Source organism: Hibiscus syriacus, unplaced genomic scaffold, assembly GCF_006381635.1.
Source record: "Hibiscus syriacus cultivar Baekdansim isolate YM2019G1 unplaced genomic scaffold, ASM638163v2 tig00116965_pilon, whole genome shotgun sequence".
In the NCBI taxonomy this organism is placed as follows: Eukaryota; Viridiplantae; Streptophyta; class Magnoliopsida; order Malvales; family Malvaceae; genus Hibiscus; species Hibiscus syriacus.
Window position 1 is genome coordinate 1,470,462 of NW_024063490.1, and position 19,388 is coordinate 1,489,849.

At 33.7% G+C, this 19,388-nt stretch overlaps 1 protein-coding gene across 1 annotated transcript; it reads right to left on the reverse strand.

Annotated features, from left to right (window-relative positions):
* Positions 1–4,025: 4,025 nt before the first annotated feature.
* On the reverse strand, positions 4,026–8,071 carry LOC120191236 (lysophospholipid acyltransferase 1-like). The gene is made up of 8 exons (XM_039194209.1): positions 7,734–8,071; positions 7,204–7,259; positions 6,446–6,666; positions 5,940–6,348; positions 5,402–5,487; positions 5,177–5,240; positions 4,975–5,093; positions 4,026–4,473 (listed from the first exon to the last, which is right to left on the reverse strand). The coding sequence occupies exons 1-8, from the start codon at positions 8,033–8,035 to the stop codon at positions 4,336–4,338; spliced, it is 1,395 nt and encodes a 464-aa protein (XP_039050140.1). The 5' UTR covers positions 8,036–8,071; the 3' UTR covers positions 4,026–4,335.
* Positions 8,072–19,388: the final 11,317 nt, after the last annotated feature.

Consider the following 19,388-nt stretch of genomic DNA (forward strand, 5'->3'; position numbering starts at 1 on the left):
GATGGAATCCCTTGGAATTGGGGGGAATTGGAATCCAATTCCACCACTTTCCCATGTTTGGTTCAAGTTTTCCAAGGGAATTGGAATCCCTCATGGCTTCAACTTTTCATCAAATGAGGGAAAGTGAATTACATCCAAGAATGGATGGAATTCAATTCCCTTGTTGGAGGGAATTGAAATTTGACCATACTACCCTCATCAAACTTTTGGTAACTTATTCATATATTGAATAAAAATATTTTTTTATTATTTCGGGTTGGGTCGGGTTTCTAATTCATATTTTGGGTCGGGTCAGGTGAAACTTTATTTTGGTCGGGCCGGGTCAGTTTTTTTAAGTGTGATATTCAGGTCGGGTCGAGTTCGGGTTTAGGGTGAAAAATACCCGACCCGAAAATACATATAATTTTACCTTATATATTTAGGAATAATTACAATAATACCCCTCTATGTATATATTTTTTCAATTAAATCACTGTTTTTATTGAATAAAAATACTTTTTTATTATTTCGGGTCGGGTCGGATTTCTAATTCATATATTCGGGTCGGGTCGGGTTTTTTAAGTGTGATATTCGGGTCGAGTCGGGCTTTTTTAAGTGTGCTATTCGGGTCGGGTAGGGTTCGAGTTTAGGGTGAAAAAAATCGAACCGACCCGAAAAAAATATATAATTTTACCTTATATATTTAGGAATAATTACAATAATACCCCTCTATATATAATTTTTTTTAATTAAGTCAATGTTTTTATTGAATAAAAATAATTTTTTTATTATTTTGTGTCGTGTCGGGTCGGGTTTCTAATTCTTATATTGAATAAAAATAGTTTTTGGTATATTTTTTGGTAACTAATTAACATACTCCGATTGGAATGTATCGAAATATTGCTCTATCTTTTGGTAACTTATTAACTGTTGAAAACATTTTGATGTTTCGATATAACAAATTAAGTTAAATGAATTTTAAGATTTTACAAATGATTTTCTAAAAGTATATTCGATTTAATTACTCGAATATCAAATTATTACTCCAAGTCTGTTAAGATCAATTTCAAACCTTACTAAATGTGTAAAATTGTGTTTTATACTTAATATATTTTTGAAACAATTTTCACAAAGTATTTTGAACCAAAATCAAGCCTAAAATCAATTTTTTAGAGTGATGCACCGATGAACCAATTTATGCATCGATGCGCCATGAATTAAATTGAACATCGAATGCATTTCATGCATCGATGCACATACCATGCACCGATGCACCAAGGATGTTATGAAAACATCGAATGCATTTGATGCATCGATGCACTAGTCATGCATCGATGCACTCTGGCTATTTTGAAACATCGAATGCACTTGATGCATTGATGCACTCTTAGTGCACCGATGCACTAAGGGAGTGCACTGATGCACTAAGGGTCCAACGGTCAAAATATTTGAATTTTACACTGATGCACCGATGCACCATGGGTATGCATCGATGCACTGATGCTCCCAACTGCTTTAATTAATTGTTTTCACACTTAAACGGCTCTATTGACTCCACTAATCATTCCCAACATTCAAAAGTGATTCAAGGTGTATTTAAACAAGCTTAGAAGCCATTGATCAAAAACAAGAAACATCAAGCAACTAGAATCAAGTGAGAATCAAAGAGAAAGCATCAAACCTCAAGTTTGAGCATTTCAAGCCTATTTTTCATTCAATATTCATTTTTCTTTCAAGAACACTTATTGTGCTCAGTTGTATTCATTCTTGAGTGTTCTTTTCTTTGTTCTAGAATTGTGCAAACAATCTACCTTGTGAGGATTTCCTTATAAGTTTGCAAATTTGTATTGTTCACTTTGGGAGAGAGTGTTCTCAAGAATTTAGGGTATAATTCTTGAGGGTTTGTAAGGTTACTCTTTGTCCTCAAAAGAAAGACAAATTAGTGAATTTGTGGAAAATCCTTAGTGTGGATAGCTAAGGTAGTGGACGTAGACTTTGGTTGAGAAAGTCGAACCACTCTAAATCGCTGTGCAAATTTCTTTCAATTTTCTGCAAAAGCTTCCACCAAAATTTTTATTGCCAATTCACCCCCTCTTGGCCATATTCGTCAATCGATTAACTCAACATTAACATATTTTGATTGCGATGATTTTAACTTAAGATGTTTATTAGCATGATTTTTATAATTTATTGAAATGAATAATCAATTAATAAAATGAAATTTTAATATTTTTAATTTTTTATAATATATTACTACATGTAAGTTGTAAAACAAACTAAAATAAGGCAAAAAAAATAAGAAGGGCAATTCTGTCATTTTACATTACTAAAATCAAATTCATCTGACATGTCTGCGAACCAAACATAATATGGAATTGGATTCCAATTCCATTTCCTGCCAACCAAACAGAATATGGAATTGGATTCCAATTCCTGACAGATTCAATTCCTTCACAGATTCCAATTCCCTCGTAAACATTTCAGCGAACCAAATGCCACCTAAGTGTTTAGTAATAAAAGTAAAATGAACGGTTTCATCTTATGAAACTAAAATTAAGAAATAAAACTAAAAATAAAAAATAACAAAAATCAATTTTTACCAAACTTCTAATTCAAAAGGTGTGTCCTTCATCCAACTGTAATTTTGATCATAGACTTAAAAGATCAATTTTCAATATCCAAGTAATTAGTCACTTGCTCGAAACCGTAATAAGTATGGTTTCCGTTTTATAATTGATTAGCCTACTCATTTGCAACAAACATTCAAATCAAATCTTACCATTATTGATAACTTTAAGAATCGTGGGAACGACTAAAACAAAATCAATTAATTTTGTACCTTTATTTTTCCGGAGACTATCATGTGCGATACAAAGTTCGGATAATAAATCGTAACAAACACAAATCACGAATTCATATAATAAATGACATAGTTATTTTATTGAGTTTATTAAATAAGACATTGTCATTATTATTTTCAGTCATTTTTTATGTGTGCTTAAATAAACTGTTGAATAATAAAGTTCATAAAATGATATGATTGTTCTTAAAAGTCATTGGCTAAGTATTATTACATACATGAACAACAATAATGAAATTGAGGCTAATGTTTAGTTGATAAATGGCAAAGCATTGTAACTAACATAAAGATGTCATGAATTAATACATGGACTCGATTAATCATAATTGGATCACTGGTTTGGATGGCCACATAATTTTCTGCAGTGCCATAAGGTATACCGACGGTCCCAATAATTATAAAATATGGAACCGTGGTGGTAGTTGGGTTCCCAGAAGGGTCAGGGTAGGAAGATACAACTCACTTTGAAACTGTTGATTATAGTAGGAAACATGGTTCACAGGTTGAGCGGTATCCATGACAACATCCTCCGAAGTGGAGAGAGAACCACCCGCATCTGTAGGCTTCTCTTTATGACGAGGATTTTTTTGTTGTGCGATCGTCGGTCGCGATCGTGAAATCGTCGGTAGGGTTGGGTAGGCTTTGCGTACTAAGATTTTTTTAATCTCAAAATCATTTTGTAAGAACCAAAAAGAATTTTTTAATCTCAAAAAGAATTTGACAGTGTAATTCAATCTTATCCTATATATATATATATAGGGGTTAAATCCACTTATATTATGTAAAACTAATAATTTTTACACTAATTTATAACTATTAGATTTAAATAAATAAATAAATGACATAGATTTGATTAAAATTTATAACCCATAAATACATATTTCTTTAACTCAAGGTAAAAATAATATTTACACCCATTATATTTAAATAAATAAATTACTTAAATTTAATTAAATTTATAATCCATAAATAAATATTTATTTAACTCACAATAAAACAAATTTTTTAAGATTTAGAGTTTAGGATTTAAAATTTGAGACTTAAAGTTTATGATTTGAGGTGTTGAGAAAAAAAATATTGTTTTACCTTGAATTAAAGAAATATACTTATTTATGGGTTATAGATTTTAATCAAATCTAAGTCATTTATTTATTTAAATATAATTACTATAAATTAGTGAAACCTATCCCCAAATATATATACTCGTTTAAATTAGAGTCAATTAGTATTGTAACATTATAGATGTTTACAATAAAATTTAAACAGAAACTCAAACAATTCAACTGAATTATAAAATAAGACTAGTCAACTCGATTAACTTGAATATTTTAATTCAAGTCGATCAAATACTCACTCCTCTTGGTGCTTGGAGTTGACCAATCCGTCTCATTCGAGTACCTTCAAACACAGAAATGCTTGTTCCATACAAATTTTAACATGCTAGACAAAGCAAACGTTACAAAACTCCAATCAAAGATGAAATTCTGGGTTTAGTCTCAGTGATCCTTACGAGCTTTAGATCTGGCAGGCTTTGCTGGTATTATATAACCAAGAAGAATCAATGTTATTGGAACTATGGTTCCAATATAATATACACTCCCGTACAAAGCAAGCGACTCACGCAAGTTCAATACCTGTACCATACGAATATGCGATACGTAAACAAAAAAGCATATTAAATACTATACAATTAAGCAAAACGAAATTACGTATATAAAAAGAGATATCTATTATATTCATTTTTGGTCCCTCTTCATCACACACCATCCATCCATCCACCCATTCATTAGTACATGAACATTAATATAAACAAACGAACATAAACAAACGAACATAAACAAACGCTATACGAACGATTCAAGAACAATTCACCGAACGCTATGTTCATTTACACCCCAATGCATGTTGGACCATTTCCAGTTTGGTTATTTATTTCTACAACGTCCTGTACATAATACATCATGTCGACAGTGTTTCCATGTGGGACAACGTTATGAAAACAGAATAAGAGGTTTCTCATGTCCATGTTTCATGGATGATACACAGTGAGTGGCTTGTTTGGATGCATATGGTAGGCAAATATTATACTATTTCTAGCTAATCTCACGAAAATGATACTTTGAGAGAGAACTAACCAGAAAACCGACTGCAGAATAGTTCAGAACCAGCAGTGTGTAAGCAAAGTTGACGAAGACAAGTACTTTCTTCACTAGACCCATATTTGTAGGAATTGCTTGTTCCCATCGGTAAATAACTAATCAGAAAGGAAGTGAGAGTTAAAAAATAATAATATTAAAAAATAGATACCGAAAATAATCAAGATGCCTATGTCAGTACCTCTTGAACCAGCAATCATCAAAGCTGACTGAATAAAGAACAGCATGTACCCAGGATATAGTCCCTATTTACAAATGAGAAGAAAAAGGGCAAGAACTAATGAGAGAAGTGTCGCGGAAAACCAGGGCGAAATCTATCCGTCATATTCTTTTAGGATTGTTTTGTAAAAAAAAAAGGAGAGGGTATAGTGAACATAAATGTTTTCAGCAAAGTAAAATGACTCACATGCCAAACAGCACTGATGGTCTGCGTGGCCAGCAACTGGAAGAAACCAGGTTTCTTCCCCTTTTTAATTAGTCTCTCATAAACATCTGCACCAGCACAATTTAAGTTAAAAAATGTCACTCATCTCTATGACTTCAGCCTGCATTTATCTCAATGGTTGATTTTAACAAAAGTAAAGATTGTCGATAGAAAAACTAAAAAGCCATGTCATATTCGTAATCTAATGTATGGTAAATTATTGATGAACTGATTTTCTTTCTTACATGTCTTTCACTCGTTAATTATGAAATAGTTTTGAAGGAGAGTGAAAAAAAAGTTACAATTGGATCGTACCAAACCATCAAGATTCCTCGACAAATACATGAACACAATCTTTAGTCCAGAAGAATAGAGAAACAAACAGAGTTGAGTTCAGAAACCAATTCCAAAAGTTGTGTAGATTTTAAAAAATGTTAATACGTGCACACAAACACATCATATTTAAGAAAAAAAAATAACAAAAGCAGCATAGAAAAGAATAGTGGGTGGAAAGACTCACAGTGACGAAGCCAGGTGCTGACTTGTATGTTCCAGACAAGTGGTAACACCACTGAACTCTTTGCTAGCTCAACCCCTAGGATGTCAACATTCTTTGCCCGATCCCATTTTGGTTTTGGTGGTGAAGATTCCGTCCAGCCACTGAAACCCAGGCCAGATATAATAATGGAAGCCTCTGAAATGGACCAGATAAAATAGTACTTCCATCTCGCAGTAAAGGCAGACATATACTGGAAACTTAACCTCCTCCAGAATCCCCATTCTTGGTATATAGGTTCACTGAACCGTGACAAGGGATGATACGGAACAAGGTAAAGATACACTGCCATGGATATAACAGCTTGTACAATTGCTCGGAGAGTTGCCCCGTAAGGTGATGGTGATGGCCCTTTATCTGAATGAGCCCAAATCTTCAAAGGGAAAAAAGAGTGACAAGATTATCGAAGCTGCATACTGGTAACTTCAGAGTAAAAAAGGCATGCAAATGTATAAAAAAAATAGACCTACCCCCTTCCCTTCGGTCCACTCAAGGTAGTCCATCATCTCAAAAACTGGACCAGCAAAGTGACTGCCGCAGCATAGGCAGTACCCGACGTATTCAATTAACGAGGGCAACTTAATCAACCGATTTTTCTTCTGAGCCTCGTGTAAGTCTTCGTCTTTCAACAACCCATCATTGTAATTTATTGCACATGAAATGACTTTCAATGTTAACACCATCAATGCTCCTACATATTAGCAGATAGTGTGCTCCACAATTAACGAACATCTATAAAGTACCAAAGAAGCTTTCTCTAGAGGACTTGTGACAAAACTACAGAAAATCTGAAAAAATCAAGTAAAGGCCAATGTGGGAACATATTTGTAATTACAACTCGTGTATAGAAATAAACAAGGGTTGAAATTCATTAGAACTCACGAGCAGCAATATGAAGATTTACCTAATTTATCCAGTTTACTAAATCATTGCAGATCCTCAATATTTTTTTTAAAATTTCAATACTAGTAATCATGGATGGACTAAGGTGGGCGGCTAGGGGCAGCTGCCCTATGAAAATTTCAAATTATCATATATTTTAGATTTTTTTTTCTTTGTATTTTTCATTGATAATATGTTCTCAAACACAAGAATTTTATAAGTTTACCCCCTCTAAAATTTTAGAAATTCACTCCCCTGACATAAGATCATGCGTCTATCCCAGTCAATAATGGCATTTTAAAGAACAACTTCTTAGATGTGAAGGAGAAAATTCAAACATGCTTACCAGTAGCATCAATGCCTCCTTCCTTCCACGCATCCCCACTCATGTAATATATATGGCTAGAAACATACACGAAATATAGAAAATTATGAAACAACAAAATAATTGTTTAGAAATAGTTAAACACCAAGCATGAATAGCCAATTTGACATGAAACAAAGGTCAAAACATAACCCCTTTTTTTCAGAGCAAAACTACCAAATTGGCAACAGATTTTTTCATTAATTAATAAGATCAAGTTTTAACATTCTTCGCATCCAATCAACTCTCATCCATCATAAATTTTCTCTTATGGAAGGAGAATGCACCCCCAAAATAGAAAGCCCTTCTAAAAACCTTTACTTTTGTTCCTAAGAAGAAAGTATCAGTTAGCTACCGAGACATGCATTTCAGTTTAACGGAAACTGAATCGTAACTAAGCATGCGGGCTAACCCAAAATTGAAACTTCCTCACATTTCAGCTCAATAAGGTGAACTTATACTTTTCCAGGATAACTTTACAAGAAAAATTAATGGGAAAAAGGAAGACTTACGAGCCAATCAAGTAACCGAAACTTGAGAAAAATGTGATAATCCCACACTTGGGGCGACAAAGAACCATGGCGACATAACCCAAGAGCATGGGCACCAAGAAAAGCAGATTCGAGGAGACCCCAAACGACAAATAGGAGAGCAACACGCCTGAAGAAGCTGAGTAAACGTGCTTAGGAAGTCTACCCGGAACAAATCGCCACAGGAAACTCACCGGAATGGTGGCCACGAAACACAAGAGGAATCGGAGCACGGCCACCGATACACCGATTGAAGCCGCCATAGTTTCCAAGTCAAGCTCCATATTTTGGTTTTCTTTTCAAGTTGATTGCGGCGGACAGCAACGTTATAAAATGGAAAGATGATTAGGAAATTAATATTTATGGTTAACTACACGACGAATGGTAATTTATATTTATATTTTATGTACTTTTAGTCGATGAATTTAAAAACATAAGGTATAATTACTTTCGTTTTAATTTAATTAAGATATGATCACTCTTAGTTAACTGTCACAACAGTTAAATATTTTGATACAATCACATATTTGATCCATACTATTTTTATATTCTCTCAGTCTAGTCATATTTTTAATAAATTAAAATAAATTTAATTTTTCAATCGAATAATGTCGCATGTCATATTACGTGTCATTATTTAGTTAGAGAACTAACTTTAATTTAATTTAATATATTTATTTCCATTAATCAAAGAGGGACATGTGTCACCCTCTAGTTAAAAGAAAACAAAATAAAGCAAATTGAGACAAAAAAATTCAAACATTGGTCACATAAGAAATTAACATGTATCCAACCATTAAGCTAAGTCTTGTGTTTGGTCTAAAGTAGACAACATGATATATATATATATATATATATTTTGTATCTTAGTATATAGATACTTAAATTCATAATATTTTATATATATTAACTTAAAAGTCTTTTTATATTAACTTATTATATATATATTTTATTACTAATTTAATTTTAAAAATATTTTTTATTTTCATTTAAATATATATTTTTATTTTAAAATTTTATTTAAAAGTATTGAGAGAATATGTAAATGAAAGAGACCAAATATGTGATTATACTAATTATCATGTCATATATCATATTAATTGTTAACCGCAGTTAACATCTAATAACCAAATTTTAATTAAATAAAAAAGTGATCATTTTTTATGTTATTTAAATTCAATAATTAAAAATGAATAAAAACACAAAAATAAATAATAATTCATGTAGTTAACCCAATATTTACTTATAAGTGAGGTTAGATCCGTGAAGTACGCCATGGGTTGCGTGCTGCGTTGGATTGTACGTTTATTTCAAAAGAGTATGGCAGAACGTACAAGAAGTGTATGGACAAAGGCGATGATTTTGATGATGATGTTTGAGTGGAGAAAATCGACTGGTAAGAAACGTCTAATTTGGATTGTTTTAGGAAAGGTGGGTTAATATACGGTTAATATACGATGTTATCGGATACATTAAAAGATATTTAATAAATTTGGTTTAGTTCTACCGGAATTGTTGACTAATAATAATGTAGTAGGTCTAAGTCATGAAGAAATATTAAAAAATTGTGCAACCGGCAAACTTGTCGGTTCGTGTCGATCCAAATTAAAAATATGTCGATCCAAAACGATATAACAGGTAAAACTATGACAAAACCGGTATTGAAATGATAAAACCGGTAAAGCGCTACCGGATACATTTAAAGTGTCGGTACTTTAATATAAGGATCGACACTTCGTGAATTTAAAAGAGAAGCAGTTTTAAATCTTATAAAGTGTCGATACTTTTAAAAAATGTATTGATCCAAAATGATATACCAGGTAAAAATATGATAAAACCGGTATCAAAATGAAAAAACCGGTAAAACGTTACCGGATATATTGAAAGTGTCGATACTTTATATAAGGATCGACACTTTGTGAATTTAAAAGAGAAGCAGTTTTAGCGCCTATAATGTGTCGATACTTTAAAAAATATATATCGATCCACAACGATATAACAGGTAAAAATATGATAAAACCGGTATCAAAATGATAAAACCGGTAAAATGATACCGGATATATTGAAAGTGTCGATACTTTCGTAAGTACATGTAATAAAATTATCGACACTTTCAAAGAAATAGGTAATTATCCTTTCGAAAGTATCGATACATGACATAAAAGTATCGACACTTTTGTATTTGTATCGATTAAATATAAATAACATATCCGATGAAAATATAAAGGTCATATCTAAATATCCTCTGAAAATCGATAGAACGGACGAGTTTTTGAAATCAAAGCGTAATTGTTGCTGCATTTCAGAAGGCGTTTCTAAAGCGATGTTTGTTTGTTTGTTGATGCAGTCGAATCGAAAAGTATGTTGTCGAAACCCTAGTTTTTTATTATTACAGTAATCGCGAATAGGGTTTTTATGTGTTGTTTGGGGTTTTGGAGTAAAGAAGCATTTGGGACCAATTGCAGGTAGAAAGTGATATTGAAGGTAAAATATAAATGTCGATACTTTTATTAAATATTATAGGTAGAAAATGATATTATAGGTTGTATAAATGTGCCGACACATTTTGTAGTGGCCATTCAAATTCTTTTGAAGAAAACCATTTTACCACAAGAGTAGTTATCTATATTTGTATATTGAATAAATTGTATGTAACAAAATAATTTGATTTGCGTAAACTGATATATGAAGGAAAAATGGAGTCAATGGGTTGGAAAATTGTTGGTGGCGCAGATGACTTTGAAATTGAGGCTGAGACTCGAAAGCAACCAAAGGGTGGATATATGTATGTATTTCTAGTAAGTATCAATGTCTTTTTGTTATTATTGTTGAAATGGTAATTGGATTAAAGTATCGATAAACTTTAAATTGATTACAAATTTTAAATGTTGATAGTATGGTCAAATGCAAAAGGATGAAGGAAGATGGCACACAGAGCGGTTCGGTATGTAAAATGAAATTGACATTGAGTAGTATTTAGTGTTAATGTATTGATTAAGAAACGTTTATGTTTAATATTTGGTGACAAAAGATGTGAGGTCCAAATGGAATTCAATGAGTGATGCTGAAAAGGAACCTTACATCACACAGTCAAGGAATGATAGTAAAGAATACAAAGAACGGAGGAAAGCACATGAAAATAAGGTATTCATTAAACTTGTAAATACGTTGATACAAAATATAAGAACTATAACATTATATATTGTTAAAAATGTAGGAAGTGTCGACAAGATGCAACATTAAAAGGGTGAATTCATTAATTAAACACCTTAAGGAGAAGGGTCAGTTGAATGTGCTGGGAGAAATAGGTTTTGGATCGTTGGTAGGAGTAAGGGATCGACCTATTCGGAGGGAATTGTGTCGATCCTTGATGGCGCAATTTGATGTCAGACAATGTATTGCTAAGTATGGTGATTTTTCATTTCCTCTCGGGATCCCATGTGCTGCAGCCGTATTGGGGGTAGAAAATAAAGGCAAAAGTGTTGTAGAAGTCTGTAAGAGTAAGGACTGGAAAGCACTTGCCTCCAAATATGGTTTGAAGCAGAAGGTGACATATGCTGAAATTGAAGAGGAAATAAAAAGTGGATCTTACGTTGGGGATGAGCTGAAGGCCAGAGTTCTATTATACCTTGTCGGTATCTTTCTTTGTCCAACGGGTCATACGTCAACGAACAAGGAACATATGAAGCTCATTTGCGATGAAGGCTTGAAGGGTGAATTCAATTAGGCTGAATATATCCATTCGAGATTGATTGAATCAATAATCACCTTTAAAAAGGGCAGCCAGAGATACCTCAAAGGGTGCATAGCAATCTTAGAGGTAAATGAGTTGAAGAACTTTTTTGTGATTTTATATAAAAATATAAATTTTATTATAAATGCAGGTTGCACTGTTCGATTTTTGGTCGGGCTGTGAGGCAGTGCCGGCTTATGAAAGAACCGGAGTGGCACACATCCGTGCATGGGGGAAGGAAGAGGTGGTTAGAGTGATGGTGAAGTTGAAGTTGGATAGAGAGAAGAAGCAAGAAAGGGTAATAAATGTAATTAAATAATATTAAGAATATAATCAATGTCTTAATATTGTAATTTAATTTTGAATGTTATTGGCAAGGATGTAGAGGAGGCAGTGGAGGCAGAGGAGAAGAAAGGAGAGATGGTTGTATTGGGGGATGACGGTGAGTGGGACGACGGTGAGGGAAAACATAGTAACTTCGACATTTTGATGTCTGAATTGGCTGATATCAAAAAAATCCAATTTGATATCATTCAAAGACAATCAAGAGTCGAAGAGAAACTTGATAGAGTCGAAGAGAAACTTGAGAGAGTCGAAGATACACTTGAGAGGCATAAGGGGGTAGTGGAAGGAAAAATAGATGGAGTGGTGAAAGAAGTAGAGGTGTTGAGGGGTGAAGTGGTGAAAGAAGTTGGGGTGTTAAGGGGTGATATTAAGATGGTGACGGGTGAAAAATTTGAGGGAGTGGTGAAGGAGGTTGTGGAATTGAGGAGTGAACTTACGGGGGTGAAGGGGGTGGTTGATAAATACTTGGATGAAGGAGATCAATTGAAGGGTGAAATAAAAGAGATGAAGAGCTATGTAAAAAAAATACGATGAACTGAAAAAATATGAAGAAGAAAAGAGGGAGGAGGAAGAAGAAGAGAGATTGAAGAAATGAGGAGGAAGGAAGTCGATGTCATTTATATACCGGAGAGTGTTATAGCAGCAGATTTGGATTAGGAATGTCTTGCACCCCAGAAGAAGAAGCAGAAGGTAAGTTGAATAAAAGAAAACTTAATTTGATTTTTTATTATGTTGTTGTGACAAAAATTTGTATGCAAAATTGTAGGTTGAAAAAGCGGATATTCCAAGCGGAATTGATGACATCGAAGCTGCAATTTGTGATTATTTATGGAATAGTGAGTTAGAATCGGAGTAAGTGAAATATATTGCTTTGTGAGTTATATTTAAATATTTCATGACAACATATTAATCCTAATGATTCATACAGATATTCTGTAATCTCAATGGGAAATCAATTCGCTAGTGTATACGACGTTGCAACGTTGAAGCCTACGGAATGGGTTGGCGGTGTGGTAAGTAGAAAGTAGAAAATGTTAAAACTTATTGAATATGTTCTGATTGTGTAATTAATTTTGTTAGGTTATTGATTTGCTCGCCTGGACAGTATGCTACGATTCTCAGAAGTCACTCCGGAGGATTGGCTACCTTCCATACCACTTAGCGGTGAGTTAAATTAATAAATGGAGATAAGTAGTGTTATAGACGGTAAATTAATAATGTTTGTTGCGTAATTGCAGCAGCAGGCGTTGGATGCCAACAGCAAAGAAAGTGTTGAGAGTATTGCTACCTTCTGGGGTCCCATACTGAATAACTATGTGAAATTCACCGACTGTGAGAAGGTAAGACACCATACCAATTGCAAATGATGTTTTCGGATATAGAATGTTGAATTTTGTCAAATTGGGTGTGAAATTTGTTGCAGATCATGATCACAATAAACTACCATAATTTACATTGGTATCTGTTGGTGTTGGATATGGTAGATCGTGTTGCAACAATATATGATAGTATGTTTACAACTGAAGCAGCTAAACAAAGAGTGAAGGATGCTAAGAGATTGGTATGTATGTATGTATGAAAGGACATTATGTAAATTATAATGCATAATTTTTTTGGATCATAACTTCTTCTATTTTAATGCAGATTAAAATATTAGATTTTTATAATATGAAACGCATTTGGGTTGAATCCTGTGGATCTCTAGGAAAGTATCCCTTGAAAAATTTCAAATTTGTGGAGCATAAGAAGAATAAGCAATTGAATGGGTATGAGATGTTATCACAAATAGAAAGCTTAATGCAGTATTCATCATAATTGACATGTGTGGTTTTCAAATTTTGTAACAGACATGATTGTGGCATGTATGTGATGATGTGGATGGAATCGATCGGTTATACAGGGGCAACTGGTGATTTTGTAAGTGGAAAGAAAAATTCGTTTGTGGTAAAATTGTTAAAAGTCGTAGATTGAATGCTGTAGTTTACAATACTTAACGTTCTGACAATTTGAATATAGGTTGTTGGAGAGTGGGATCGATCGCGAATATTAAACGATCTCGTAAGCCACAATCAAAATCAACGAAGACAGGAGATAACAAAAGCTGCCATGATACATAAGAATAACAAAAGGATGCAATGATGTAAATGTAGGGTTAATTTTGTATAAGATTTATAATTTTGTATACGATTTATAATTTTGTATGTGAATACAATTATGAATGAGATGAGAAACGTTAGCAGTATGTTGTTGTACATGTTTCTTATACACATTAAGGGTCATGTTGATAGTTACGATATATGGAGATTGTTGTCTGTATTATACCAAATGTCATCATAATTGTCATCATGTGCGAGAATGAATGGCCATTCCATATATATTGAGGGTATGTACAATAACTACAAAATTCACTTTAAAGTAAAAGGCAAATTTACAATATGGCAAACAGGGTGCAACCATAAAGTGTCGATCCATATATAAAAAGTGTCGATCCCATAAACATCGAAACCCAAAAGTATAATGTAATAGGTAATTTTTCAATCTAATCGGTACAAGTATACCGATTTTATGAGAGAATAGGTCTAAATAATGTATCGACACTTTTGTAGTTTGTGTCGATATTTTTGGTCCAGAATGAATGAAAAACATGGTGCAACAATAAAGTGTCGATCCATATATAAAAAGTGTCGATCCGATAAACATCGAAACCCATAAGTATAACGTAATAAGTAATTTTTCAATCTAACCGGTACAAGTATACCGGTTTTATGAGAGAATAGGTCTAAATAATGTATCGACAATTTTGTAGTTTGTGTCGATATTTTTGGTCCAAAATGAATGGCAAACAGGGTTGCAACAATAAAGTGTCGATCCCATAAACATCGAAACCCATAAGTATAATGTAATAGGTAATTTTTTAATCTAACCGGTACAAGTATACCGGTTTTATGAGAGAATAGGTCTAAATAATATGTCGACACTTTTGTAGTTTGTGTCGATATTTTTGGACCATAATGAATGGCAAACAGGGTGCAACCATAAAGTGTCAATTCATATATAAAAAATGTCGATCCCATAAACATCGAAACCCATATGTATCGACACTGTTTAATGTTTTGTCGATACTAATTTAAATATCAAGTGTTTTTCCACCGTTCATTATATATAGTACTCTAAATCAAAAAACCCTAAACATAAAGGCAAGCAGGCAGAAGATAACTCTTCAGGTAAATTTATCGATATTTTATGGGTTTGATTGATTTCTATATTGGAGTTTTTTTCCTGAATGTGTTTGTGTTCCATTGTAATAGCATCCAACCAAAATGGCTCCAAAACGTCAGAGTCAGAAGCGTGGTCTTTCTCAAAGCTCTTCTCAACCCAGTTCTTCTCAACCACAACCTCCTTCTGAAACAAACGATTCTTCTGAGGAAATCAGGTCCTTCGAAACTCTGAACTTTAGATCCGATATGGAGAAACAAAGATGGCAGACGAGTTTTAAAGTAAGGAAGATTCGTCCCGAACGTGTCATTGACCTGGTGTTTGATGATAAATATGCATTTAGTTTTAAATGCATATTTATCCACATTTAAAACACCAAGGAACTTGTTTGATGATAAATATGCATTTAGTTTTAAATCCACATTTACATCTTGGGGTTGGCTTGAATTCCTTGGTGTAGAACCAAGATATTATCCCAACCTAGTTAGAGTCTTCTACAACAATGCTTCCTTACAGCACGAGCCTAATAAGACTAATATAATAGGAATTAATACACATGTCATGGGGAAGGATATATATATATCTCCGAAAACTATTGCGGAGGGTTTAGGTGTAGCGAATAAAGGGGATTTAGATGAAAATGGTGTAGATTGGTCTACAATTAAACGGGTTGCTAGAAATAGCCCAATTCACCTTGATGTAGAGTCGAGAGTGTTTCACAAAGTGCTCACATGGTATATCCGGCCTAGTGGGGGAAAACATTCAACGCTTCGAGACAACGATTATTGGTGGATAGCAAAGTATAAATCCAAAACGGCTCCAAACATTGCAAAACTCATATTTATACAATTGTTATATGGTCACAAAGGGAGCAACAATTTCAACTACACTACCATATGGATGTGTCATCACCCATCTGTTGAAGAAGAAGGAAGTTGATTTTTCGCATGACGCCCCTGTTTGATTAACCCACAAGATTGACATGGTATTTATTAAAAAAGCGGGATATGATTTTGTTGAAAAACTCGGTTGGAAGCGTGTCAAGGAGGTCGGATTAGATCAAGAGAGGGAGGAAATGGACCCCGTTGGCCATGAAGAAGAGCAACCAAGTGGAGACGCAATGATGGAAGAAGCTCCAGTTGCAGAGGATGTCACAATTAAGACTGTGATGGAATACATGGTCAATTTTCGGGAGCATATTGATTCCCTTGTGAGTGGAATGCGATCCGATATTTCATCATTGCAACATGAAGTCTCCATGTTGCGTGACGAATTACGTCAACGACATCAAACGAGTCAGGTAATTCATTATTTATGTTTCTAAACATTTACACGTTCTGAACTGTATTTTATTTTCTTTTAACATATGTGGACAACCAAGCGGTCAATGAAGATGAAGCTGACGATGAAGATGACGATGAAGATGACGATGATGATGATGATGATGATGATGATGATCCAAACAAGTATATCGTGTCTACAACGCCGCCTTCAAGAAAACTTTTAATTTTTTATCTCAATGGTGTCCTTGCCTACATCCCAAGACTGCCTGCAGGTTTTAATTCTATTCTTTTGTATCCATTATTTTAACAAATAAGCGTAGAACTTTAATCTCATTTTCTTCATGTTGTAGATGTTGTCCTCAGAACAGGATTATTTGAATTTATGCAATTTTGTGTCAACAATTTTGTTGTTGCCTTTGGTCTTCAAAGATGAGGTTAGAACATGTTTGGAGCAATTGAATTACTGTAGTCAAAATCGTTAATATACATTTGAATGTTAACATTCAAACTTGATTACAATCTCAGGCATAACGTCGACCGTGTACTTGAGAAACTTCCTTTATTTTCTGAGCATTTTCTATTCGTATGGGTAAGATGAATGTCATTACAGTTTGCTGACTTTTTGTTGTCTATGATTCCTACATATTTATGTTCGACTGTTTGTGAACAGGATCAAGCAAAATGCAAAACATACGATACGGTTACCTACTGTAAAGATCTCAATGATGTTTGGAACGCGTGTCCAGATTTTAACGAGCTAAATACACTTTTGGTCGATGATTCAGCGGAAAAAATGATTTATAATCCGGTAAGTTGCATTTATGCAATATGTTTTTCCAGTTGAACAGGTGTTCAGACATTGATTATTTTAACAACTTATGTGTTTATATAGAAATACAATTACATATGTCCACATACCTTTGACGCTGCTTCCCATTCGAACGACAATGCTCTAGGTATGACACAAATTTATTCATGCTTATGCGAATTTAGTTTATTGTTAGTAAAATTGCACCTCATTAGTTTGATAATTGAAATTATTTATGTATGTCCTCAGAAAAAGGCGGAAACATACGAGAGTATTTGGAAAATTTGTTGAAGGCCTCTAATGTTCCGGACTTCGTTAGAAATAACCCTTTTTCATCGGATTAATTTCGTTTGTCGGTACATTATTGAACATTCTTGTGTATGTATATTTTGGTGTGATTATATTGTGTGTATATTTTTATTATTCCATATTTGCTTCTCTGTATACATATACATTTGAGGATTGTTGAAATATCAATACTAGTTATTAATGTATTTTACATCTGCTTGCAAATGTATCGAAACACATTACTATATCATTGTTTTCCAAGATATCCACAACAAAGTTTTCACACTTTTTAATATTGTGTCGGTACTTTATGTCCAGAATGGAAGAAAAATGTGTCGATACCTTTTCAAAAAGTATCGATTGAAAAAATATCAGAACCCATAATTATAATGTAATAGATAATTTTGTAATATAATCGGTATAAATATACCGTTTTTATGAGCGAATAGGTCTACAACCTATATCGACACTTTTTAATATGTGTCGGTACTTTATGTCCAGAATGGAAGAAAAATGTGTCGAACCTTGTCAAAAAGTGTCGACATTTACACATCGGAACCCAGAATTATAATGTAATAGATAATTTTGTAATATAACCGGTATAAATACCGGTTTTATGAGCGAATAGGTCTACAACCTATATCGACACTTTTTAATATTGTGTCGGTTTTATGTCCAGAATGGAAGAAAAATGTGCGATACCTTGTCAAAAAGTGTCGACATTTACACATCGGAACCCAGAATTATAATGTAATAGATAATTTTGTAATATAACCGTATAATATACCGGTTTTATGAGCGAATAGGTCTACAACCTATATCGACACTTTTTAATTTTGTGTCGGTACTTTATGTCAGAATAATGTAAGATAATTTTGTAATATAACCGTATGTCAAAAAGTGTTGACTTTACCATGGAACCCAGAATTATAATATAATAGATAATTTTGTAATATAACCGGTATAAATATACCGGTTTTATGAGCGAATAGGTCTACAACCTATATGACACTTTTGAATATTGTGTCGCTAATTTTAAGTAACGCAGTTTTTTTTTCATTCAAAATATTTATATGTACATGTTTCTTATACACAATAGGAGTCATGTTGATACTTACGATATATGGAGATCGTGTCATTCCATTCCGTCTTCGAAAAAATCAGTTGATGTAGGCTGTGTGCTTGTACTCAAACTGAGCTGACTTGAGGACATGTTAGTTGTTATGTCCCCACCGTTGCAGTACCCATATCGCCTAATTTTCTTCGCCTTGTTCTTCGGGTCTTTTCGCTTGCGTTGTTTTCGTTGAGGGTCACGAACGTTGTTTACAACAATGCTCTGGTTGACTGAATCATTCAAACCAAACGAGTTTTAATTTTCTATTAGATTTTTCATCCCATCTCTTGCGGTTTTGAAAGACTCGTCTGTCTTTGATGCAATGTAGCATAACCTACTTGACGTTGAACGTAGAGCAGCGAACCTTGCCATTTGCATCACTTCTGGAGACACATTCAAATCAACATAACTGGGTGTAGAAGCATTCGCATCATTAGTCCACCTACTTTGAATCAAAGTCTCGGGCAAATATGTGTAGTCCAAGTGCTTCAAAATGTGAAGTTGATGGCGACATGGAAGTCCAACGGTCTCGAATTGTTTGCAGGAGGAAATTAGAGTTTTCGTACGAGAATCAAAACTAATTTCAAAATTCCTATTTTTTTCTGCGTACTTTGACAAAATATAATGTTGACATTCATCTGATAAGGACTTAATCTCTGCCTCAATCCGGTACAATGTCTCCCGTATAAGTTCATCTTGGAACATACGAAAAGATTCACGGGTAAAAATCGCAGCAGCATGGCTTTCAAGGTCGACCAGTTTTGTGATCTGGAAGGGCTTCGTATGGGAACTTAAGTAATCCACTTTCAACTCGTTCATACGCATTCTACTAATTCCATCTTCAATTGCA